Raw genomic sequence first — 27,665 nt, forward strand, 5'->3', positions numbered from 1 at the left:
TACAAGATGTCCAATGCTGACCTCCGGAAACTGACAGGAACCCAGGATATAAAACTATCCTGCTACATACAACAACTAAAATATATTGCTCACGTTTGCCGGATGGGCAATAACCAAGTGCAAAAGCAGCTCCTGTTTGACAAAAATGGTTACAAATTGACGAAATGGGAAAATCTGCTGGGCATAGACACCCAACAGATAAGACGTATGATGATGGACAAATCAAACTTTGAGCAACTGCTGCAACTGCTACAGCAGAAGCACCCCTAGAGAGTTTAACTTTTGACAGGGGAACATGATGATGATGATGAAGGTACTTGGCTCGGTGGCCACATGAAACGTAAACACCATGGACAGTGGCCAAACTCATAACTCTACAGACCGAAATACACGAAACCAAGTCCTACTAGGGTCTATTTTACCGATCTATGTTCAAGCATCATGCAAGTCTTCCTTCTCCTTGAATAAGACCGTGCATTCAACTGCCTTTTTGACATGACTGCATCGAAATACCACTTGGAACAATATTTCACGCACTCCATCAAGAAAAAAGTTAAACATGATGAACACGGGCATACTGTTTTGAGCATACGATTTTTTAAAAAGAAACTAGCTACATCAAAGTCCTTCAATAAACCCATCCTTTAGCACAAATGAGCTTAACCTAGTTCAAAGCATGACGCTAGCAGTAGCTGCATAAGGCAAAATCGTGTGGGCCTTTCGTCAACAACAAGCCACGGCAGGCAAACATTAATAATCAAGCATCCTTACCTTAAAACGTTGTCTTGACCACAGAACTTCTCAAGTATTTCACTTAAATCCACACGGGTTAACAACACACCCAACACAGCTAGCGAGAAATGTGGATATGCGCTAGCTTTGTATTGCTATTCCCCTCAGTATGCTTACACTGTCTGCTGCCCGAACTGTGAAAATTATAGGCTACAATCTTTTCATCAATTTCTTCAGTAGATGCCGTTTTAGACATTTTATTATCCCCATCGAAATATGCTATTATACTAACAGGATTATAACTCAAATCACACGACACGTATTCAAATCACAACTGATTTATTTTACTGTTGGACAGATCATAGCATATCTAGCCTAGCTGCACATAGCCTAGCTGCTGGTACGGCTGATAACTGATAAGTAGCTGATATTCTGAACAGATTGGTGATCCTTACCTTAAAAAAGTCTGTGACTTTAGGCAACGATTCTATCATTACCTGCATCTCTCTCTTTTTTCCTTTTATGCGCCCCGCTAACATGTGAATGCTTCATCTTTCAAAGTCTCTAAATTTGTGTCTCAGTAGTCTGCAGTCTTTGGCGCGCTTTCGTGCGTGACGTTACATTTTGTTACATTTTATTCTGGTACAGTCGTGGGTGTTCGTTTCGCGAACCACATCCACCATGTCTCTTACAGCAGGCTACTGTGCGCTCATTTATTTCTAACCTTATTTCTATCCGTACATTAATGTAGGCCCACGATTCCGACAGTTGATTATTAACCCCGCCGACAGTAGTCGGAGGGGTTATTATTTTCACCTGCGTCAGTCTGTGTGTGTGTGTGTATCTGTCTGTCTGTCTGTCTGTCTGTAAGATATCTCAAGAACCAATGGATCGATTTGGACCAAATTTTGTACATGTGTTGCCAATCACCCAGGAAGGAAACCATTAAATTTTGGAGGTCAAAGGTCAAAGGTCAAGGTCATGGCAGAACTTCGAAATTTTCGCCCAATGTATTTTAATAGGGAAAAGGCGGGGTTTGCACTCGTTAGAGTGTCCCTGTCTAGTTTTATTAATATTACAAGGCCCCTGATTGGCTGTGGCCCAGGGGTTTGAGCCCCCCGAAGCCCCCCCCAAAGCGCCGGTGCATGTCCGCCATCGTCTGTGTGAGACTCACGCGCGACAACTGTCCTTCCCATGATTCATTTCCAGAACGCATTTCCCCAGGGGCGTCAGAAGCATTTTTAATGTGGGGGGGACACACTGGCGGGGGGTCCTCCGCCAGATAAATTTTAATTAATTTTCAACAATAAGTCCTCATTCAACTAGTCCATATATTCATCAGCCTGTTTTTAAACCCACCGCTACGCCTAAGATAATGAGATGAATGTGACACAATTTATCACCAACAATGACTTTATGGGTGCATTTTACTTTTTATTTTGTGTTTTCTATTTAGTTTTAGATGTAACACAACATGCCACTGGGCCAAGCAATAGTGACACTCAACTGTATGTTTAAAAATAAGAATATTCATAATCTCACACAATGAACAGGCATGACATGGCATCATGCAAACTTCATAACACAAAATCACACTGTGTCCAGCAACGGTGACACATAAAAAATAACTTCACACAATGAACAGGTGCAATTTTGTTCACCACCAACAGTGACTTTAGTGGGTGCATTTTACTTTTTTCCGATTTAGCGATACTCATAACAAAAATGGCATGGCATCATGCAGTCTTCATAACACAAAATTACACTGGGTCAAGCAATGACACATAAAAGAGAACTTCACACAATGAACAAGTGCAGTTTTGTCAACCTACATGCAATGGTGGTACTACAGTAGCATTTACAGATTAGTATAACAAATAGATTTATAGATATAACTCCGGCGGCACGGTGGTGTAGTGGTTAGCGCTGTCGCCTCACAGCAAGAAGGTCCGGGTTCAAGCCCCGGGGCTGGCGAGGGCCTTTCTGTGCGGAGTTTGCATGTTCTCCCCGTGTCCGCGTGGGTTTCCCCCACAGTCCAAAGACATGCAGGTTAGGTTAACTGGTGACTCTAAATTGACCGTAGGTGTGACTGTGAGTGTGAATGGTTGTCTGTGTCTATGTGTCAGCCCTGTGATGACCTGGCGACTTGTCCAGGGTGTACCCCGCCTTTCGCCCGTAGTCAGCTGGGATAGGCTCCAGCTTGCCTGCGACCCTGTAGAAGGATAAAGCGGCTAGAGATAATGAGATGAGATGAGATATAACTCCTTCTTATATTGGTGCCACCACAATTTCTACCACTTCATAACTTTTATCCCCCTTTCCTTCACAATCCACCTGGAATAACATCCATATCTCTCCATCGCTTTCCTCTCTACTATTCCTTCCCCATACACTGATTTCCCATCTTACTTTCCAGAAAACTGCCAAAGACCAGACAAAACAAGGAATCAATAAATATCATCAGAGCAGACTTGACCTCATTCTTGGCATTACAGTAAGGCAGGCCTACTGGGTTTGAATTAAATGATAGCTAACGTTAAGCTAGCTGATACATCGCCTAACATTGACTAGCCAGCTAACTGCACTAACATTTCCATTGGGACAAAAAACCCTGTCCTGTGGGGAAATTTTGACTGACTTTCCGCTTCTTTGTAAAGAATGTCCTTATGTCCATTGTGTCTGGGGAGGAGCAAACAATTCATCATCAATCAAGAATACCCCATTAGGCTAAGCTTATTTCATTGTTTAGTTGAATATTAATTTAACGTGTCCTAGGGTTAATTTTGAGGGCATATAACAAAAGAATAAGGTTTTAGCAAAAGCTAGACAATGGGGATGACGTCACCTCCTCCATTTTCCAGCAGCTGCACCAACATTTCTGTGCTCGCGCTGAGATTCGCTTCACTCGCGCGCGGTGAGCTGTTGTAGGGAGCGCCCGGAAAACCCGGAGTGGATTTTCAGTGCTCTGTGTTTTCTCTTATCGATCAAGTGGAATGGATTCTTTCACGAAGCAATAGAAACAGCGCTGGGTGAACTCATGTTTTATGTTAAATGTGGGGGGTCCAAACGAAGGATTATGAAATGTGAGGGGGACACGCCCCCTTCACATTCAATGGTGGCGACGCCCATGCATTTCCCCTTCTCCGTTTTAGCCTTTTTTTTTTTTTTTACTCAGTAACGGTTGTGATGTAAAATGTCCCGAAGTACACTACTTAAAAGAAAACATACTTAAGTAAAAGTACACTCTTTAAAAATTACTTGAAAAAGTATAAGTACACAAAAAAGCTACTCAAGTACAGTAACGCGAGTAATGTAATTCGTTACTTTCCACCTCTGATTATGACCACTGACAGGTAAAGTGTATTACATTGATTATCTCATTTCAGTGGCACATGGCAGTTGGTGATATATATTAAGCAGCAAGAGAATAGTCAGTTCTTGAAGTTGATGTGTTGGAAGCAGGAAAAATGTGCAAGCATAAGGATCTGAGCGACTTTGATGGCACAGTGGTGTAATGGTTAGTACTGTCACCTCACAGCAAGATGGTTCTAGGTTTGAGCTCAGCGGCTGATGGGGGCCTTTCTGTCTGGAGTTTGTATGTTCTCCCCGTGTCTGTGTGGGTTTCCTCCAGGTGCTCTGGTTTTCCCCACAGTCCAGAGACATGCAGTTAGGTTAACATGGGGTGGCCTTGGGCTGAAGTGCCCTTGAGCAAGGCATCCAATCCCCAACTGCTCCCCGGGCACTGTAGCATAGCTTCCCACTGCTCTGGGTATGTGTGTGTGTTTATTGCTCACTTGTGTGTGTGTGTGTGTGCGTGCGCGCGCATGTGTGTGTTCATTGCTTCAGATGGGTTAAATGCAGAGGACGAATTTCACTGTGATTGAGTGTGCATGTGACACTCTTCTGTGTGCATGCATGTGCTCTTCTTGACAAGGACCAAATTGTGATGGCGAGATGACTGGGTCTGAGCACCTCCAAAATGGCACATCTTGTGGGGTGTTCCCGGTATGCAGTGGTTAGTACCTTCCAAAAGTGGTCCAAGGAAGGACAACTGGTGAACCCGTGACAGGGTCATGGGTGTTGAAGGCTCATTGTTTCGCATGGGGCGTGAAAGCTAGTCCATATGGTCCAATCCCACATAAGAGCTACTGTAGCACAAACTGCTGAAAAAGTGAATGCTGACACCTTTCTATTTTAGCCAGGGTTAACGTTTTCAGCAGTTTGTGCTCCACTTTTGGTAGGTACTAACCACTGCATACCAGGAACACCCCGCAAGATATGCCATTTTGGAGATGCTCAAACCCAGTCATCTCGCCATCACAATTTGGCCCTTGTCAGAGCCACTCAGATCCTTACACTTACCCATTTTTCCTGCTTCCAACACATCAAGTGCAAGAACTCAAGAACTGACTGTTCTCTTGCTGCCTAATATTTCCCACCCACTGCCATGTGCCATTGTAATGAGATAATCAATGTAATACACTTTACCTGTCAGTGGTCATAATGCTATGGCTCATCTGTGTGTGTGTGTGTGTGTGTGTGTGTGTGTATATATATAATTTTTTCTGTCTACATTAACTAGATATGAGCAACCGCGTGCTCTGATTGGCTACTCTACGACTAGGATATCAGCCCATATACTATGAGTAGAGAAAAACAAAGTGGTGGAGCATGTTGCTGAACCAACTGAGGACCAAATAAAAACTCTACTCAAAAACAAAACCCCAAAAATGATCAAGTCTTTAAAAGAAGCAAAGATAGCTAAAAGAATATAGCCCCCCCATATCTCCTGTGCCACACTCCAGCCCAGTTGGTGGTGGTAATGCAACTTTAATTTGGTTTGCCAACTGCCAGAAAACCCTGAAAAAAAGAAGAAAACCCCCAAAATACTATATATATTACACACACACACATTATATATGTGTGTGTGTGTGTGTGTGTGTAATATATATGATGGGGGTGGCACGGTGGTGTAGTGGTTAGCACTGTCACCTCACAGCAAGAAGGTCCGGGTTCGAGCCCCGTGGCTGACGAGGGCCTTTCTGTGCGGAGTTTGCAGGTCCCCCCCTGGTCTGCGTGGGTTTCCTCTGGGTGCTCCGGTTTCCCCCACAGTCCAAAGACATGCAGGTTAGGTTAACTGGTGACTCTAAATTGACCGTAGGTGTGAATGTGAGTGTGAATGGTTGTCTGTGTCTATGTGTCAGCCCTGTGATGACCTGGCGACTTGTCCAGGGTGTACCCCGCCTTTCGCCCGTAGTCAGCTGGGATACAGTAGGCTCCAGCTTGCCTGAAACCCTGTAGAACAGGATAAAGTGGCTAGAGATAATGAGATGAGATGGGAAATCTGCAAAAAATAAAAATGCTCTGCTTCCCAAAATCCAGTGAATATAGATAGAATAAAACAGCTATTCCACTCAATCTCATCAAAGATGGCTTATAGTCAACTCTGTGCTACGTGTCTCATCAGCTATCAGCTCATGTCCAACTTGATTTTGTGGAATAGTGTGTGTGTGTGTGTGTGTGTGTGTGTGTATACACAGTGCTCAGCGTAAATGAGTACACCCCCTTTGAAAAGTAACATTTTAAACAATATCTCACTGAACACGATTTCAAATATGTTGACAAGACAAAGTTTAATATAACATCTGTTTAACTTATAACGTGAAAGTAAGGTTAATAATATAACTTAGATTACACATTTTTTTCAGTTTTACTCAAATTAGGGTGGTGCAAAAATGAGTACACCCCACAACAAAAATACTACATCTAGTACTTTGTCTGGCCTCCATGATTTTTAATGACAGCACCAAGTCTTCTAGGCATGGAATGAACAAGTTGGCGACATTTTGCAACATCAATCTTTTTCCATTCTTCAACAATGGAATGGCCTCAGCCAGTCTTCAATTTTACGTCTTCAACTTGTACAGAACACTGCGGCCCGATTTTTAACAAGCACGTCTAGACGTGAACACATTACCCCTGTGTTGTCATCACTCCATTGGCTTCCAGTCCGTTTTAGAATTGATTTTAAACTTCTGTTGTTTGTTTTTAATGCCATCAATGGCCTGGCTCCGTCTTACTTGTCTGAGATTTTAACTATTCGTGATCATGGTAGGGCCCTGCATTCTTCGGGTCAGCTTCTGTTAGAAGTTCCAAGGTTGAGATATAAACAGTGGGGTAATCGTTCTTTTGCTGTTGCTGCTCCCAGACTGTGGAACAATCTGCCCCCCGACATTCGCACCACTATTGATCTCGGCCTTTTTAAATCAAAGTTGAAGACCTACTTTTTTAGATTGGCGTTCAATCCTGACTAGGGGAGTCTTGTTTTTGAGGGGTGCTTTGTTTCGTCTGTTTTATTTCATGTACTTCTGAAAGGCTTTTGGTAATCTGCAGCACTGTGGCACCTTCCACAGTCAAAACCTGTGTTTTTATGTGTTTTGGTGTTCTGTTTTATGGCTTCGATGTAAAGCACTTTGGGTACCTTTTGGTTATTGTAAAGGGCTATATAAATAAAAATTGATTGATTGATTGATTGATTGATTGATTGATTGATTGATTGAACAATGACCTCTTTTAGTGACTGGATGCTGGATGGAGAGTGATGCTCAACTTGTCTCTTCAGAATTCCCCATAGGTGTTCGATTGGATTCAGATCAGGAGACATACTGTACTTGGCCACTGAATCACTTTCAACCTGTTCTTCTTCAGAAATCCAACAGTAGCCTTAGATGTGTGTTTAGTCATGTTGGAAAAGTGCACAACAACCAAGGGCACGGAGTGATGGTAGCATCTTCTCTTTCAGTATAGAGCAATACATCTGTGAATTCATGATGCCATCAATAAAATGCAGCTCCCTGACACCAACAGCATTCATGCAGCCCCACATAAGGACACTGCCACCACCATGTTTCACTGTAGGCACCATGCATTTTTCTTCGTATTCCTCACCTTTACGATGCCATACAGTTTTGAAGCCATCAGTTCCAAAAACATTTATCTTGGTCTCATCACTCCAGAGTATAGAGTCCCAGTAGTCTTCATCTTTGTCAGCACAGGCCCTGGCAAACTCTAGGCGGGCTTTTTTGTGCCTGGGCTTTAGGAGAGGCTTCTTTCGTGGACAGCATCCATGCATGCCATTCCTCTGCAGTGTACGCTGTATTGTGTCATGGGAAATAGTCACACCAGTTTGGCTTTCTACTTCTTGAGATAACTGCAGTGAACTTGCATGCCGATTTTCTTCAACCCTTCTCATCAGAAGACGCTCCTGTCGAGGTGTTAACTTCCATGGCTGACCTGGACATCTCTGTGAGATGGTTGCAGTTCCATCTTTCTTAAATTTTTGCATCACTTTTGCTACAGTATTCTGACTGATGAGTAAAGCTTTGCTGATCTTCTTGTAGCCTTCACCTTTGTGGTGTAAAGAAATTATTTTCTTTGGGGAATTCTGAAGAGACAAGTTGAGCATCACTCTCCATCCAGCATCCAGTCACTAAAAGAGGTCATTGTTGAAGAATGGAAAAAGATTGATGTTGCAAAATGTCGCCAACTTGTTCATTCCATGCCTAGAAGACTTGATGCTGTCATTAAAAATCATGGAGGCCATACAAAGTACTAGATGTAGTAGTTTTTGTTGTGGGGTGTACTCATTTTTGTACCACCCTAATTTGAGTAAAACTGAAAAAAATGTGTAATCTAAGTTATATTATTAACCTTACTTTCACGTTATAAGTTAAACAGATGTTATATTAAACTTTGTTTTGTCAATGTTTTTGAAATTGTTTGTGTTCATTGAGATATTGTTTAAAATGTTACTTTTCAAAAGGGGTGTACTCATTTACACTGAGCACTGTTTTTTATATATATATATAAATACACACAAACACACATATGATGTGTACCTGATAAAGTGGCAAGTCTTTGCACATCTGTATCATGCCATCAGAGGAACTTTTATGCTCTGTAAAGTAAACTTAGAACTCTGTGTGTGTGTCTGTGTGTGCATGTGCGCAGGCTTGCCGACATGGTCATGTCCAGCATCTTGAGCATCTCCTGTTTTACGGGGCTGATATGAGCGCCCAGAACGCATCAGGAAACACGGCAATGCATATTTGTGCTCTCTACAACCAGGTGTGTGGTAGATGTTTTCTATTGAGAGGGTTCGAAAGTTCTGTTACATTCCTTTACATTTTACCCCTTTGTGTGTTCCTCCAGGATAAATGTGCTCGTGTGCTGCTTGTTCGGGGAGCTGATAAGGAGGTAAAGAACTACAACAGCCAAACTCCATTTCAGGTTGGTCTACTTCCTGTTTTCTATTATTTTTCTTCACTTCCTGTTCCTGTAGAACATGTAAATATGTATTTAGTTCCTGGGATGGGAAGTATAAAGCTATACAGAGTAACATAAACCAAAGAATAAGAGCAATGGAGGTGTAGTGGTTAGCACTGTCGCCTCACAGCAAGAAGGTCCTGGGTTCAAGCCCAGCGGCCCGGTGGGGGCCTTTCTGTGTGGAGTTTCCATGTTCTCCCCATGTCTGCGTGGGTTTCTTCCAGGTGCGCCGATTTCCCCCACAGTCCAAAGACATGCAGGTTAGGTTAATTGGTGGCTCTAAATTGACCGTAGGTGTGAACGTGAGTGTGAATGGTTGTTTGTCTCTGTGTCAGCCCTGCGATAACCTGGCAACTTGTCCAGGGTGTACCCTGCCTCTTGCCCATAGTCAGCTCGGATAGGCTGCAGCTTGCCTGCGACCCTGTAGAACAGGGTAAGCGGCTACAGATAATGGATGGATGGATGGATGGATGGATGGATAGTACAACCCCGATTCCAAAAAAGTTGGGACAAAGTACAAATTGTAAATAAAAGCAGAATGCAATGATGTGGAAGTTTCAAAATTCCATATTTTATTCAGAATAGAACATAGATGACATATCAAATGCTTAAACTGAGAAAATGTATCATTTAAAGATAAAAATGAGGTGATTTTAAATTTCATGACAACACCACATCTCAAAAAAGTTGGGACAAGGCCATGTTTACCACTGTGAGACATCCCCTTTTCTCTTTACAACAGTCTGTAAATGTCTGGGGACTGAGGAGACAAGTTGCTCAAGTTTAGGGATAGGAATGTTAACCCATTCTTGTCTAATGTAGGATTCTAGTTGCTCAACTGTCTTAGGTCTTTTTTGTCATATCTTCCGTTTTATGATGCGCCAAATGTTTTCTGTGGGTGAAAGATCTGGACTGCAGTCTGGCCAGTTCAGTACCCAGACCCTTCTTCTACGCAGCCATGATGCTGTAATTGATGCAGTTTGTGGTTTGGCATTGTCATGTTGGAAAATGCAAGGTCTTCCCTGAAAGAGACGTCGTTTGGATGGGAGCATATGTTGCTCTAGAACCTGGATATACCTTTCAGCATCGATGGTGACTTTCCAGATGTGTAAGCTGCCCATGCCACACGCACTAATGCAACCCCATACCATCAGAGATGCAGGCTTCTGAACTGAGCGCTGATAACAACTTGGGTCGTCCTTCTCCTCTTTAGTCCGAATGACACGGTGTCCCTGATTTCCATAAAGAACTTCAAATTTTGATTCGTCTGACCACAGAACAGTTTTCCACTTTGCCACAGTCCATTTTAAATGAGCCTTGGCCCAGAGAAGACGTCTGCGCTTCTGGATCATGTTTAGATACGGCTTCTTCTTTGAACTATAGAGTTTTAGCTGGCAACGGCAGATGGCATGGTGAATTGTGTTCACAGATAATGTTTTCTGGAAATATTCCTGAGCCCATTTTGTGATTTCCAATAGAGAAGCATGCCTGTATGTGATGCAGTGCCATCTAAGGGCCCGAAGATCACGGGCACCCAGTATGGTTTTCCGGCCTTGACCCTTATGCACAGAGATTCTTCCAGATTCTCTGAATCTTTTGATGATATTATGCACTGTATATGATATGTTCAAACTCTTTGCAATTTTACACTGTCGAACTCCTTTCTGATATTGCTCCACTATTTGTCGGCGCAGAATTAGGGGGATTGATGATCCTCTTCCCATCTTTACTTCTGAGAGCCGCTGCCACTCCAAGATGCTCTTTTTATACCCAGTCATGTTAATGACCTATTGCCAATTGACCTGATGAGTTGCAATTTAGTCCTCCAGCTGTTCCTTTTTTGTACCTTTAACTTTTCCAGCCTCTTATTGCCCCTGTCCCAACTTTTTTGAGATGTGTTGCTGTCATGAAATTTCAAATGAGCCAATATTTGGCATGAAATTTCAAAATGTCTCACTTTCGACATTTGATATGTTGTCTATGTTCTATTGTGAATACATTGCCAGTTTTTGAGATTTGTAAATTTATTGCATTCCGTCTTTATTTACAATTTGTACTTTGTCCCAACTTTTTTGGAATCGGGGTTGTAGATGTGGAGCAGCAAAGGGGAAGATTTCTGTTGCACTTTTACAGAAATATGGTGAAATGTGTGTGTACACACATCTAGTTACACTCTGCTCATAGTTGCATTAAAAACTTATGTTAAGTTGTTCACATCATATTCATGCAACAAAACAATAAGGATTCACATAGGCTCAGGCTCATGTACAGTATGTGTTATGTCACAGATTGTCTTATCTCGAATGGCATAAAAACATGCAAACAGCCTATGAAATCTGCAAAGATTCATAATGTAGAGACAACTGCTAAGGTTGGAACAAAAAGACAATTTCAAACTTGTATCCATCCATTATCTGTAGCCGCTTTATCCTGTGCAGGGTCGCAGGCAAGCTGGAGCCTGTCCTAGCTGACTATGGGCGAGAGGCGGGGTACACCCTGGACAAGTCACCAGGTCATCACAGGGTTGACACATAGAGACAAACAACCATTAACACTCACAATTAGCCTAACCTGCATATCTTTGGACTGTGGGAGCAACTGGAGCACCCAGAGGAAACCTGTGCAGACATGGGGAGAACATGCAAACTCCACACAGAAAGGCCCTTGTCGGCCACTGGGCTCGAACCCAGGCCCGTCTTGCTATGATACAACAGTGCTAACCACTACACTACCATGCCACCCCAAACCTATATCCATAAATGCCAATATGGGGAGGGGGGTGAAATCTCAGTTAAAAAGTGCAATTTTTAACATAAATAAACAATCAAATAAATAAATAAATAAATAAATAACAGGGCAGTACATTGGTGCAGTGGTTCACACGGTCACCTCACAGCAAGAAGGTCCTGGGTTCGAGCCCCGTGGGTGACTGGGGCCATTCTGTGTCTCCTCATGCTTATGTGGGATTCTTCCAGGTACTCTGGTTCCCTCCCACAGTCCAAAGGAATACAGATTAGTTCAATTGGCTACTCTAAACTGCCCATAGGTCCCCATGGCTGTTGGCCCTGTGATAGATTGGTTACCTATCCAGGGTGTACTCTGTCTCTCACCCAGTGTCAGCTGAGATTGGCTCCAGCTTCCATGTGACCCACAATGGATAAACTGTAGGGAGAATGAATGATTCATAGAAATAATAATATTTTTAATTAATAGTAATAAAGAAGGGGCGGCACGGTGGTGTAGTGGTTAGCACTGTCGCCTCACAGCAAGAAGGCCCGGGTTCGAGCCCCATGGCCGACGAGGGCCTTTCTGTGCGGAATTTGCATGTTCTCCCCGTGTCCACGTGGGTTTCCTCCGGGTGCTCCGGTTTCCCCTACAGTCCAAAGACATGCAGGTTAGGTTAACTGGTGACTCTAAATTGACCGTAGATGTGAATGTGAGTGTGAATGGTTGTCTATGTCTATGTGTCAGCCCTGAGATGACCTGGCGACTTGTCCAGGGTGTACCCCGCCTTTCACCCGTAGTCAGCTGGGATAGGCTCCAGCTTGCCTGCGACCCTGTAGAACAGGATAAAGCGGCTAGAGAATGAGTAATAAAGAAATACAGTGTCTAGCAAAAGTATTCATCCCCCTTGGTTTTTGTCCTGTTTTGTCGCATTACAAGCTGGAAGTAAAATGGATTTTTGGGGGGTTAGCACCATTTGATTTATACAACATGCCTACCAATTTAAGGGTGAAAGTTGTTGTTTTATTGTGACACAAACAATAATTAAGATGAAAAAACAGAAATCTGGAGTGTGCGTAGGTATTCATCCCCCAAAGTCAATACTTTGTAGAGCCACCTTTTGCTGCAATTACAGCTGCAAGTCTCTTGGGGTATTTCTCTATTAGCTTAGCACATCTAGCCACTGGGATTTTTGCCCATTCCTCAAGACAAAACTGCTCCAACTCCTTCAAGTTAAATGGGTTGCGTTGGTGTACAGCAATATTCAAGTTAGGCCACAGATTCTCAATTGGATTGAGGGCTGGGCTTTGATTTGGCCATTTCAAGACATTTAAACGTTTCCCTTTAAACCACTCCAGTGTAGCTTTAGCAGTATGTTTAGGGTCATTGTCCTGCTGGAATGTGAACCTTCGTCCCAGTCTCAAACCTCTGGCTGACTCAAGCAGGTTTTCCTCCAGAATTGCCCTGTATTTAGTGCCATCCATTTTTCCTTCAGTCCTGACCAGCTTTCCTGTCCCTGCAGATGAAAAATATCCCCACAGCATGATGCTGCTACCACCATGCTTCACTATAGGAATGGTGTTCTGAGGGTGTTTGGTTTGCACCACACATGGCATTTCCCATGATGGCCAAAAAGATCAATTTTAGTCTCATTTGACCAGAGAAATTCTTCCATGTGTTTGGGGAGTCTGCCACATGCTGTTGGGCAAACTTCTAACGTGTTTTCTTAAGCAATGACTTTTTTCTGGCCACTCTTCCATCAAGCCCCACTCTGTGGAGTGTATGGCTTAAAGTGGTCCTATGGACAGATACTCCCATCTCCACTGTGGATCTTTGCAGCTCCTTCAGTGTTATCTTTGGTGTTTTTGTTGTATCTCTGATTAATGCCCTCCTTGGCTTGTCTGTGAGTTTTGTTGGGCGGCCTTCTCTTTTCAGGTTTGCAGTGGTGCTATATTATTTTCATTTTGTTATCACGGATTTAATGGTGCTCCCTGGGATATTCAAAGTTTAGGATTTTTTATAACCCAACCCTGATCCGTAATTCTTCACAACTTTGTCTCTGTCATGTATGGAGTGCTCCTTGGTTCTCATATTGCTTGCTTAGTAATGTTGCAGAGTCAGGGTCCTTCCAGAACAAGTTGATTTATACGGACATCATGTGACAGATCATGTGACACTTTGATTGCACACAAGTGGATCTTAATCAAGTAATTATGTGACTTATGAAGTGAATTGTTTGGACCAGCTCTTATTTAGGGGTTTCATACGAAAGGGGGTGAATACCTACGCACACTCCAAATCTCTGGGTGTTTTTTTTTTTCATCTTAATTATTTGTTTGTGTCACAATAAAACAATAATTTTCACCTTTAAAATGGTAGGCATGTTGTGTAAATGAAATGGTGCTAACCCCCCAAAATCCATTTTAATTCCAGCTTGTAATGCAACAAAACAGGACAAACACCAAGGGGGATGAATACTTTAGCAAGACACTGTAATGGTACATTTCAAATTAAAAACCAAGACTTCATTCAAAAGAATGAATGCATAGCAAATGCTGTAAAACTGTCAGCCTCATTCAAACCCAGCCAAAACAGAAAATACACTGAATGAAGGAATATTGTGTTCAATGGCATGTGAACACTGGGTGGAAAATGAAATCATTTGTTTCTGCATGAAATTCCCTCATGTTTCTTTTTTGAATTGTACTTGAACCTGAATGAACTCTGTGTGTCAGGTGGCCATCATCGCAGGAAATTTTGAGCTTGCTGAGCTGATCAAGAACCACAGAGAGAGTGACGTAGGTGAGAGTCACACACACACACGCGCACACACACACACACGTGTGTGTGTGTGTGTGTGTGTGTGTGTGTGTGTGTGTATGTATGTAATCAGTAAAACTCAACATGTGTAAAAATCAAATTATGTTTCATTGTTCATGCACTATTACATTCATGGCATCAACAGAGACAGACAGAAAACTAACAATAACCAGAAAAGACAGAAATACATACATTGAAAAAGCTTTCAGATTCACGATGAGTGTTATTTCAGTGCCAAACCCTGTTTCCAGACTACATTACCCATTAGCCCCTGCGTGTCCCATACGCTGATCACATGTCCTTGATCACGCTCACCTTTGTCTTATTGTGTTTAATTTTACAAGTTTGGGGTTTTGTGCACTTTTGTGCAAGCTTCTCTTGTGCTTATGCCACTTCGTGGTTGTTTTGCTCATGTTCATGTTCCTTGTTCTTACATTTATTTTTTGTCCTCATGCTTTATTTAATTAAAAAAGTATTTTGTTTTTGCATCCACCTCCACCTACTACCCTGACAGTGAGAACAATAACCAATGATATGACAGGCTAGAACATTCTAGAAATGAAAAAAAAAATAGACTTGGATTACATTAATAATAATAATAATAATGATGATATAATAAATCGCAAGGAAATGGAATTGAGGAGGAAGGTCCATCTGCACAAATACTGGAAAAGACTTTAAAGGAGCATAATTGTTCTTTTTGAAAAGGGTGAACCAAGATCCTTCTCCAAGTGGCTCCAACCTTGTTAGACATTACAAGAAGTGACTCAGTGCCATTATTCTCTCCAAGGCAGACATCACATAATCTTCACTGTAAGGTTGTTGAGAATGATGCAAAGTTTATTTTGTAGAAAATGCATTACTTTAAAAAGAATCAAGATGTAAACAATATAATGTCTCTGTATACTTGGGCTCAAATTATCAATAAATACTCTTTTTATTCGTTTGATACTTGACCAGGGCGGCACGGTGGTGTAGTGGTTAGCGCTGTCGCCTCACAGCAAGAAGGTTCTGGGTTCGAGCCCCGTGGCCGGCGAGGGCCTTTCTGTGTGGAGTTTGCATGTTCTCCCCGTGTTCGCATGGGTTTCCTCTGGGTGCTCCGGTTTCCCCCACAGTCCAAAGACATGCAGGTTAGGTTAACTGGTGACTCTAAATTGACCGTAGGTGTGAATGGTTGTCTGTGTCTATGTGTCAGCCCTGTGATGACCTGGCGACTTGTCCAGGGTGTACCCCGCCTTTCACCCGTAGTCAGCTGGGATAGGCTCCAGCTTGCCTGCGACCCTGTAGAACGGGATAAAGCGGCTACAGATAATGAGAATGAGGGATGAGATGATACTTGACCATTTTTGCTCGTTTTTATGAAGGTGCCAATAATTCTGAAAAGTACATGATTTATATTTCTATGCAATTTAAGGGTGAAATGAAGAAAGTGTGTGTGTGTGTGTGTGTGTGTGTGTGTGTGTGTGTGTGTGTGTGTGTGTTATTACTGGATTATGGTTCTCATCATTTATTTTAGAACCTCTGAAATCCACCAGGTGATATTAACTGAGAGAGAGAGAGAGAGAGAGCGAGAGAGAGAGAGAGAAAATCCATTTTTGGATTATTTATTCTAAGTTCGACAGATAGATAGATAGATAGATAGATAGATAGATAGATAGATAGATAGATAGATAGATAGATGTGAAAAAGAAAGAAAGCAAGCAAGAAAGAAAGACAGAAGGCACTGTTAATCCGAGCTTCACAGCTGTCCAGCAGGCGGAATGAGACAAGCTGCAGTTTAAGAGATTTACATTCTGCTCAGACAGCATCATGGAGACAAAATCGTCCATCAGGAACTCCAGATGCATCAGAACTGTCCATTTGTCCCTCCTTTATCACCTTCACTCCATTTTTCCCCATTTATTACCCATTTATTTCCTTGTTTGATCTACGGCTCTCAATTGTGATGGGAATGTATAGTAACCGGCATGGGCTCCTCTTGCTGTACAGAAAAAGGTGCGTTCAAGGATTACTACAATGTTTTGTGGAATGATATTTCTTTAAAACCCATAGCATAATTTTTAATTGACTGAAGTAATTTCTCATTCATTAAACATCTAACTAACTGAGGTATATTCTTATTAATTCAAAATAAATGAATTCATGGAGAATGGAGATCTATACTGTGTTTTAGGATTTCCTGTATGTTTCTGTTTTCATAAAATATAGTTACTGTTTGCCATTTTGGGTGATAAAAACTATTATTAAAGATTAAAATAATAGTTCAGTCATAAATGAAATATTTCCTTTACTCCTGGAGATTAATATGGAGATTTTTTCAGTAGATGTTCACACGGGTCATCTGAAGTGTTCCACATAAATCATGTAAATGCCATTGTAGCATATCGCTAAAGTGGGTGGAATACTGAAGCGCAGCAGGCGGGAAGTGCTGTTGACACAGACTTTTTATTTTCAATGTTTTCCTTGCTTTTCAGCTTTACACACACACACACACACACACACACACACACACACACACACACACAGTGGTGCTTGAAAGTTTGTGAACCCTTTAGAATTTTCAATATTCCTGCATAAATATGACCTAAAACATCATCAGATTTTCACACAAGTCCTAAAAGTAGATAAAGAGAACCCAGTTAAACAAATGAGATGAAAATATTATACTTGGTCATTTATTTATTGAAGAAAATGATCCAATATTACATATCTGTGAGTGGCAAAAGTATGTGAACCTCTAGGATTAGCAGTTAATTTGAAGGTGAAATTAGAGTCAGGTGTTTTCAATCAATGGGATGACAATCAGGTGTGAGTGGGCACCCTGTTTTATTTAAAGAACAGGTATCTATCAAAGTCTGATCTTCACAACACATGTTTGTGGAAGTGTATCATGGCACGAACAAAGGAGATTTCTGAGGACCTCAGAAAAAGCATTGTTGATGCTCATCAGGCTGGAAAAGGTTAAAAACCATCTCTAAAGAGTTTGGACTCCACCAATCCACAGTCAGACAGATTGTGTACAAATGGAGGAAATTCAAGACCATTGTTACCCTCCCCAGGAGTGGTCGACCAACAAAGATCACTCCAAGAGCAAGGCGTGTAATAGTCGGCGAGGTCACAGAGGACCCCAGGGTAACTTCTAAGCAACTGAAGGCCTCTCTCACATTGGCTAATGTTAATGTTCATGAGGCCACCATCAGGAGAACACTGAACAACAATGGTGTGCATGGCAGGGTTGCAAGGAGAAAGCCACTGTTGTCCAAAAAGAACATTGCTGCTCGTCTGCAGTTTGCTAAAGATCACGTGGACAAGCCAGAAGGCTATTGGAAAAAATGCTTTGTGGATGGATGAGACCAAAATAGAACTTTTTGGTTTAAATGAGAAGTGTTATGTTTGGAGAAAGGAAAACACTGCATTCCAGCATAAGAACTTTCTTCCCATCTGTGAAACATGGTGGTGGTAGTATCATGGTTTGGGCCTGTTTTGCTGCATCTGGGCCAGGACGGCTTGCCATCATCGATGGAACAATGAATTCTGAATTATACCAGCGAATTGTAAAGGAAACTGTCAGGACATCTGTCCATGAACTGAATCTCAAGAGAAGGTGGGTCATGCAGCAATACAACGACCCTAAGCACACAAGTCGTTCTACCAAAGAATGGTTAAAGAAGAATAAAGTTAATGTTCTGGAATGGCCAAGTCAAAGTCCTGACCTTAATCCAATCGAAATGTTGTGGAAGGACCTGAAGCGAGAAGTTCATGTGAGGAAACCCACCAACATCCCAGAGTTGAAGCTGTTCTGTACGGAGGAATGGGCTAAAATTGCTCCAAGCCAGTGTGCAGGACTGATCAACAGTTACCGGAAACTTTTAGTTGCAGTTATTGCTGCACAAGGGGGTCACACCAGATACTGAAAGCAAAGGTTCACATACTTTTGCCACTCACAGATATGTAATATTGGATCATTTTCCTCAATAAATAAATGATCAAGTATAATATTTTTGTCTCATTTGTTTAACTGGGTTCTCTTTATCTACTTCTAGGACTTGTGTGAAAATCTGATATTTTTGTGTGAAAATCTGATATTGTTTTAGGTTATATTTATGCAGGAATATAGAAAATTCTAAAGGGTTCACAAACTTTCAAGCACCACTGTATACACACACTCGTGCTCTGGTTGAGAGAGCTCTCTTCTCTTCACTCTCTCCCTCCTTTTCTACTCTCTGCAGTTACTGAAAAGCACACAGACACAACATTAACCGGGAACAGGTGTACTGACTTTGTCACTCACTTTCCCTGGCCCTGCCCTCCAATTACAAACCGATGCTTGGCCATGCCCCCACTGCCACATACTCCCACCGCCCGACTCAGGCCGGGGAGCTGTCCAGCCTGCAGCAGACTCCCCCCATGATGGGACAGGAAGTCCGTCACGACCATCTGCGCCCCCGGCCTGTGGACCACCTCGAATTTAAATGGCTGGGGGGCGAGATACCAATGGGTGATCCGTGCATTGGCATCCTTCATGTGGTGGAGCCACTGGAGGGGTGCATGGTCTGACCAGAGGGTGAATGGGCATCCCAGCAGGTAGTATCGGAGGGTGAGGACTACCCACTTAATGGCCAGGCGCTCCTTCTCGATGGTACTGTACTTACTTTCATGCATCGAGAACTTACAGCTGATGTACAGCACTGCTCGTTCCTCACCCTCCACCTTCTGGGACAGAACAGCCCCCAGACCTCTGTCCGATGTGTCCGTCTGCAAAATAAAGGGGAGAGAGAAGTCAGGGGAGTGTAAAAGTGGCCCTCCACACAGTGCAGCTTTTACCTTGGTGAATGCCTGTTGGCACTGCTTCATCCACTGGATCAGATCTGGTGCTCCCTTCTTAGTGAGATCAGTCAGCGGGCTGGTGACATCCGAATAATTAGGTATAAACCTGCAATAATAGCCAGCCAGCCCCAGGAACTGTCTCACTCCCTTTTTGGTCTTGGGCCTCAGGCAGGCCGCAATCGCTGCAGTCTTCTTAATTTGGGGACACACCTGCTCGTGACCCAAGTGGAAATCCGGATACCCTACTTCCACCCACCCAATTGCACACTTTTTTCGGGTTAGCTGTGAGACCTGCCCACCTCAGCAACTCTAGGATGATCCTAAGGTTTTCTAGTTGCTGCGGCCAATAATTGCTGAATATAATAATGTCTTCGAGGTAAGCCGTGGCGTGGAGGCAGAGGATCTTGTCCATGAGCCACTGGAACATAGCAGGAGCCCCAAATAACTCAAAAGGGAGTGTGACAAATTGGTGTAATCTGAACAATGTGGAAAAGCCCATTTTTTCGAGGGATAGTCAAGGAGATCTGCCAATATCCCTTTGTCAAATCCAGCGTCGAATAAAATCGAGCAGCACCTAATCGATCGAGCAACTTGTCAATGTAAGGCATTGGGTATGCATCAAATTTAGACACAGCGTTGACTTTTCTGCAGTCCACACAGAACCAGACTGACCCGTTGGCCTTGGGAACCAGGACCACTGGGCTGCTCCAGTCACTGTAGGACTCCTTGATTATGTCCATTTCGAGCATGGCCTTGAGTTCATCATGAACCACTTTTTTCTTGTGTTCAGGTAAGCAATAAGGGCAGCTACACCCCATCACCCCTGGGGCCATTTCAACGTGGTGTTCTATGAGGTGGGTGCGACCGGGAAGGAGCGAGAACATGTCAGAAAATTCCTTTTGCAGCCTGGCAACCTCAGTGAGTTGGGTCGGTGAGAGGTGGTCTCCACAGGGGACCGGAGTGGTTTGAGTAGTTATTTTTTTTCCTCCGCCTTCTCCGGGACTACCGATGCCAATGCCACAGGGACCTCCTCGTTCCAATGTTTCAGCAGGTTGAGGTGGTATATTTGCAGTGTACCTCCCCTATCCATTTGCCTCACCTCATAGTCGACGTCCCCAATTTGCCATGTGACCTCAAAGGGCCCTTGCCACTTGGCGACTAATTTGGAGCTCAAAGTGGGCAATAATACGAGCACTCTATCTACTGGGGTGAATTCTCTAAGGTGCGTGCCCCTATTGTACAGCCAGGCTTGACATTCTTGTGCCTGCCATAAATTCTCCTGGGTTGTGTGTGAGGGTGTGGAGTTTTGCACACAGGTCGAGAACATACTGAATTTCATTTTTACTCGTTGTAGGTCCGTCCTCCCAATTTTCCTGCAGCATGTCTAAAATGCCTCATGGCTTTTGCCCATATAATAATTAAAATGGTGAAAATCCCATGGAGGCTTGTGGGACCTGTCGTACTGCAAATAACAGGGGCTTGAGCCGTTTATCTCAGTTACATGCATCTTCGCTTACAAACTTCCAAATTAGATTTTTCAGTGTTTGATTGAATCGTTCCACTAAGCCATCTGTTTGTGGGTAATAGACACTGGTGTGGCTAGATTTAATTCCCAATAACCGTTGGAGTTGTGTGCGTGACACAAACATAGTGCCTTGGTCAGTCAGGATTTTTTTCGGAATCCTGACTCAGGAGATTACACGGAAGAGCACCTCCGCAGCACTGTGTGCTGAAATATTGTGGAGAGGCACCACTTCCAGATATCACACTAGATATCTGTCCACCAGAACTAAAATAAAGCGATATCCTCATGCTGACCGATCTAATGGCCTGACAAGATCCATGGCAATTCTCTCGAAGGGGGTCTTGATTAGAGGGAGATGGCACAAAGGTGCTTTTGGAGTGGCCACGGGATTTACTAATTGACATTCACGGCATGCTGCACACCACCGACGAACATCCCTGCAAATCCCTGGTCATTAGAACCGGGCCATTATTCGGGCTAGTGTTTTATCCTGCCCTAAGTGTCTGGCCATGGAATTAAAGTGAGCCACATGGAACACAAGTTCCCTATGGCTCTTAGGGATTAACAACTGTGTTATTTGTTCACTGGTTTGAGTGTCCTGCATCACTCGATATAGCCTATCCTTAATAATAGCGAAGTACTGGAAGGAGGGTGTTGCATTTGGCTGGAGTGTTTGATAACTCTTACTCTCAAATGCATGATGCAGAGTCTCATCTCAGGACTGCTCTAACGGGAAATCCTCAAGTGAATCCCCGAGAGAGGGAGGAGGGGCGATCTGCTCCTCACTCCTCGTATTGCCCTTATGCGGTGCTGACGTAGATGGCTCTGTGACAGCTTCCCCAGTCAATGCCAATCCGGGATCCCCTCATGATGTACTATCACAGGACCCACCCCTTACTATGTGTTCCATTCACCCTCTGAATCCTGGCCAATCAGAACCCAAAATGAGCAGGTAGGTGACACAAGTATAAACCACCGCCTTTATACTATGATTTTCTCTCCGAAATAGAATGTGGACAGACATCAAGGGATAATTGTGAACATTCCTGTGCACACACAAAACCTTCATCACTTGTGATCTCCCCAATGCCTCGCTTTGCATCAGGCTTTGGTGGATTGAGGTCTGGTTACAGCCGGAATCCACCAACATGTGATATGTATCCCCTAGAACACTCACCAGTATATGATACACTCCAGCCCAATTGAGGGCAGTCTCTGGCATGGAGATGCCCGGGCTCCCCACAGCGCCAGCATACCAGCCCAGGCTTCACCTCCGCACTGGCGAAAGGAGAGTCACTCACCTGAGGGGGAGAAGACACAGACATAGAAGGGGCAGATGGGAGGAAACACCATGGGTGTGGTGGGCTGGCTGGGGGGGAGCTGGCCCCCGCCTCCACAGTGTAGGAACAGGGTGGGGACAGGAAGAGGAGGGAGGGTGGGAAGGAAAGAGAAAGAAGGAGAGAGAGAAGAGATGGAATGTCCGCCTACCGCCAGAACCACTGCCAAGTGATCCTCCGCCAACTCGATGGCCTGATCCAGCAATGTTGGGCGGTGGCACTGGACCCACTCTGCCATTCCTTCCAGAAACTGGGCAATGAACTGTTCCAGTGTCACCAGGTCGATGATCCCCTCAACATCATGGTCTTCTGCCCTTAGCCACCGCTGGCAGGCGTCCTGGAGTTGTTGGCCGAACATGAATGGCCGGCTGATTTCCTCCAGTGTCAGCGTGCATAAATGTTGGCGATGTTGCTCTGGAGAGTGGCTGACATGCTTCAGGATGGCTTGCTTCAGGTCAGCGGGGAGCTGTTGCATGGTGAGCTGCGCTTCCCCAGTCAGTAGCAGTAGTAGACGCACCGCGCATTGCTTGACCAGCTACCCCAATGCTTCAGCTGCTTGCTCAAACAGGGCGATAAATGCCTCGGGCTTGTCATGCAGTCCCATCTTCGTCAGCGTGACGTGGGGTGGGTCTGCTGTGGTGGCAGTCAAGGACCCCGCCAATGCAAGCAGGTGCCGGAATGTCTGGCGATCTTCCTACTGGGCCAGCAGCAAGGCTTTGAAGAATTGCTCCTGCTCCTTCCAGAGGGCGATCAGTGCTTGGTGCTGGCTCCATTGGGTGGCGGCAAGGGCATGTATTAGATCTTTTAGCAGGGAGGACTCCATGGAGCGGTTCCCTTCAGTCTCCCGGGTTTCGGCACCACTGTAGTATATCCCTTAAGTGTGTGGAATACTGAAGTGTGGCAGGTGGGAAGTGCTGTTCACACAGACTTTTTATTGTCAGTGTTTGCCTTGCTTTTCAGCTTTCCACACACATACACTCATGTGCTCTGGTTGGGAGAGATCTCTTCTCTTCTCTCTCTCCCTCCTTTTGTACTCTCTGCAGTTACTGCAAAGCACACAGACATGTTAATTGGGGACAGGTGTACTGACTTTGCTACTCACCTTCCCTGTCTATGCCCTCCATTCACAAACAGATGCTCGGCCATGCCCCCATTGCCACAGCCATGTAATGTAATGGCACAATGCAAATAATAATAATAATAATAATAATAATAATAATTGTACATGTGAAAGAACAGATGCAGTGAGGTTTTGTTGGGGTTTTATTTGAGATGATGCATAAGTCTGAGTGTAGTACCAAGAGCTGGTATTATTTCATCAGTTACTAAAGACTAACCTGATCATTTCAGCTTATCTTTATTATTGAAGAATCTATTATTTAACTCACATTTAACTCCTTAAGGAAACTGAAATTTGTTTGTTTTTAGCAACATTAGTTAAGCTGATGAGCTCCTTAAACAAGTTTGACTGTTATGTAGTAAGATTAGCTAGATGTTACCTCTCCAGCTTCATAATTTTAGCCATGTTTGCTAACAAGGTAGCTAACGCTAGTCTACATATTATGTAATTAAAAGCAAGCTAGATAACATCAGCTTATGTAAACATGTACTGTAGCAAAGTTCAATATCATGCAAGCTACTGTTAGGCTATTGTAATATCTAAACCAGTAGCCTGAGGGAGTGTTTCCTAGAGTGACCAGACATCTCCGTTTTCTGGGAACAGTCCCCATTTTTGGTGGCCTGTCCCTGACTGGAGCTGTCCCCAGAAATGTCCCCGTTTTTAACCATGACCAACAGACCCGGAAAAAAACCCCAGACTGAAACATCTACCAGATTTCAGCAGACGCCTCGCGTATTGTTTTGTGGATCACTTTAAGACGGGCTCAGGCCGATAGCAGAGATGTTTTAGAACACCTCTGGTGATAGCATTTCCAGTATTTTGATTGGTGGAGCTGAGGAACAAATTTTAGCAGAGCACTAGAAACTTTGCCTAAAGCTTTGACAGATTGCTTCATCTGCTCCTGGACAGGTGAACCATAGTCTTTTCTTTTAGGCCAAAGTGACATTGTTTGTCATCTATGTTATTTAGCTCAGGGGTTTTCAAAGTGTGGGAGAGTGAGCCCCCCCTCGGAGAGCAAATAAACAACAGCGCCCCCCCTTACAATTTTTGTTGTGGCTATACTTAATGTTCCATTCGTATTTTTAAAAAATGGTTGTTGTACACATTATTTTTTTCTTTTTCACATTTTAAACATCTGTGCTTTTTAAAACATCTTGTTTTACACATTTTAAACATCCCATAGCATCGTTAGCTAGCACCTCTTGGCAGACAACACACTGTGGCAGTGGAGCATCTTCAGATCCAGTCCATGAAAATCCAAACTTTAAATAATCGTGGTCATACTTCCTTCTTTTTTCAGTCCCCCCAGGATTCCGCGGGCCTTTTTTGTGATTGTTGCGGGCTAAAATGTCTGATGTTGCGGGGGGGTTTCCAAAAAATTGCGATGAAAGTTGCGGTGTTTTTTAGGTTTTTGTTGCGATTACATTGCGGGAGGAAGTGAAAGTTGCGAGAAATTATTGCGATTTTCTCTTTTTGTGATTAAAACTGAGTGATATGTTAAATATTAAGTTATTACTGAAAAACTATTGATTAAAAAAACAAAGAGAAATGGTCCTATAAACAACTTTACCAATATAAAAGATTACCAGGACTACAAAAATGCAGAAAAATAGGCTTTACTTATCCAAATGCACCTGTTGGTTCAAAAGTTAAAGTGCAGAGAACCTCACAGCACAACATGAAGTTACTTTAAAATATAATATAAATGCCTCAGCTTTCATGTAAGAAAAAAAACTATTAATACTAGTACCGTGTGCAGGCAGTCTCTCCTGAAGACTAAATTAAACAATAATTATAAACTAATAAAATAAATGGCTCAGGCTTCATAGAAGAAAAAAAACAATTTGAACAGAATCTCACAGTATGATGCTGAAGCTGCCTAAACAATGGGAAATAAAATACCATTTTGGCAAAAATGTTGGCATCCATTAATTTCTTGTATTAAGTAAAAAAAAATAAAGTGCACAGTCCTTCAGTGTAAACATAACACAATCAGTGTTGCCAGATACTGCTGACGTTTTCCAGTCCAAAATATGTTTAAAACCCGCCAAAATGCACTTGAAATCGCCCAATCTGGCAACACGACGCGCATGCTGCTTCTCTTGAACACACGGAAGTAAGGCGGAAAGTAGTTTGTCGACGTCACCTCAAGACGACGCCAACGATTGGTCAAATTTGCGGGAAAGTTGCGGTGATTGGATATAATTGCAACACCGCCCTGAATTTGCGGGGATTGGTTGAATTTGCGCTGAAGTTGCAAATCGCAACATCCTGGAGGCTCTGTTTTTTTGCTTGGCCCAGACTTTGTCTCCTCACTCACTGTAGCTTTAGGTACTAAAAACCGATCCATTTTGTCTCTCACGTTGCGCCCTCCCTGAAGAACTCTGGCGCCCCCCAGGGGGGGCGCGCCCCACACTTTGAAAAGCCCTGATTTAGCTGATAAATGTGTAAGCTACATTTTGTGATGTTGTATATGACATAACATTGCTTGTCACATTGAATTGAGAGGTAGTGGTTGACTGAACAAACCATAGCCTACTGTGGCCAATGCTATCAGGAGAAAGCGCCGTGCAGCTCCAATCAGTCAGCTGAAGTTGTTGCTAGATGTAGCATTGCTGTAACAGAAATCCAGCTGAGGTAAAATTGTAACAGTTCAATGGCATAAGCTAACTTACACACAATTGGTGTGTTATCCCACAGAGTAGCTGGCTATGTAATTCTGTAGCCTTATGGTAATGTTACCAAAGTGTCAGTAATTTGTATAATTTGTTGTGATGTGTAGCAGACTACACATTTTGATTAAGGCTATTCATTTAGGCTAGGTCTTCAATTCAGCTATGGCTATAATTTAGGCTATGGGAGATCGGGAATCATTTGTATCCTCATTATTATTATTATTATTATTATTATTATTATTATTATTATTATGTTACCATACCTTGAAATTGCTTGGATTGAAGTAAACTGATTATTTAAATTGTGGTGAGTGTTTTGTATGTTTTTAAATACATTGTCCATTACTAGTGGTATATATGGTAATTAATTTAATATATTTACTTTCATGGGTCTAAAACATCTGTTTCAGCTAGCCTACAATTTAAGAGTCTATAAATCTAAACTATGTACCCATTGCAGAGATTTTCACATTGTCTTTAATTAATGTTAACCTAAAGTAGTTGTATAATCGGCCTACAGTGCACTCAGTGAGGAAAATTCACTTTTTATGCAATGCATGATCAAAATAGGGCGGCACAGTGGTGTAGTGGTTAGCGCTGTCGCCTCACAGCAAGAAGGTCCGGGTTCGAGCCCCGTGGCCGGCGAGGGGCTTTCTGTGTGGCGTTTGCGTGTTCTCCCTGTGTCCGCGTGGGTTTCCTCTGGGTGCTCCGGTTTCCCCCACAGTCCAAAGAGATGCAGGTTAGGTTAACTGGTGACTAAATTGACCGTAGGTGTGAATGGTTGTCTATGTGTCAGCCCTGTGATGACCTGGCGACTTGTCCTGCGACCCTGTAGAACAAGATAAAGCGGCTAGAGATAATGAGATGAGAGATGAGATGATCAAAATACCCAAAAATCAGAAATGTCACTCCTTTTTATTACAAAGAAGAAAACATTAGATGTTTTAATGATATTTTCAATCACCAAACCGAAAATGTCCCCAGTTTTCTTTTCATAAATCTGGTCACCTTAGTTTTTCCTCACCACAGGCTTGCTCATCAAGGATAAATTAGGGATCAAATTAGCTCATTTTTAAAGTCTTTAATTTTCTGTAAATCTGCTTTGCGACAATGTCTGTTGTTAAAAGCACTATACAAATAGACTTGACTTGACTAGTCATAATCCATAGCAAGCTAACAAGCCTTCAGCTAACCAAAGTGTAAACCAGTCCCAAACTGGTGTGATAAACATTGAGATTGGCAATCTGATTGTGTGCAGATGGTGTCTATTTCTCTTCTCACCTCACTTTGACCTCACATTGAGCTCACAGTTACTCTCAGCACTACTTTGTATCATTATTGTATGTTACTGTGTCAAGATAAAGACAAGCTTTAGACATTGATAAATAAATCACTATAAATATAATTAAGATGAGGGAGAGAGATATGAGAGATATATTGTATAACTCATACAGAGAGATTAAAAGATTAAAAGAGAGTGTTGGATGAATAGAAAAGGAAAGGGAAAATGAAAGAAAGATGAGACAGTAATGCAGGTAATGTGAGAGAGAGGAGGTGGCGACAAGGTGGGGGGGTCCAGT

At 43.0% G+C, this 27,665-nt stretch overlaps 1 protein-coding gene across 1 annotated transcript in view; it reads left to right on the top strand.

Moving 5' to 3' along the window:
• Positions 1-27,665, top strand: part of LOC132887853 (SH3 and multiple ankyrin repeat domains protein 2-like) — a 264,197-nt gene that overhangs the window by 54,914 nt on the left and 181,618 nt on the right. The window contains exons 7-9 of the mRNA XM_060923589.1: positions 8,743-8,859; positions 8,944-9,021; positions 14,517-14,583. Coding sequence (XP_060779572.1) covers positions 8,743-8,859; positions 8,944-9,021; positions 14,517-14,583 — 262 coding nt within the window. The remainder of the gene's footprint in view (positions 1-8,742; positions 8,860-8,943; positions 9,022-14,516; positions 14,584-27,665) is intronic.

The sequence above is a fragment of the Neoarius graeffei genome, chromosome 6 (assembly GCF_027579695.1).
Source record: "Neoarius graeffei isolate fNeoGra1 chromosome 6, fNeoGra1.pri, whole genome shotgun sequence".
In the NCBI taxonomy this organism is placed as follows: domain Eukaryota; kingdom Metazoa; phylum Chordata; class Actinopteri; order Siluriformes; family Ariidae; genus Neoarius; species Neoarius graeffei.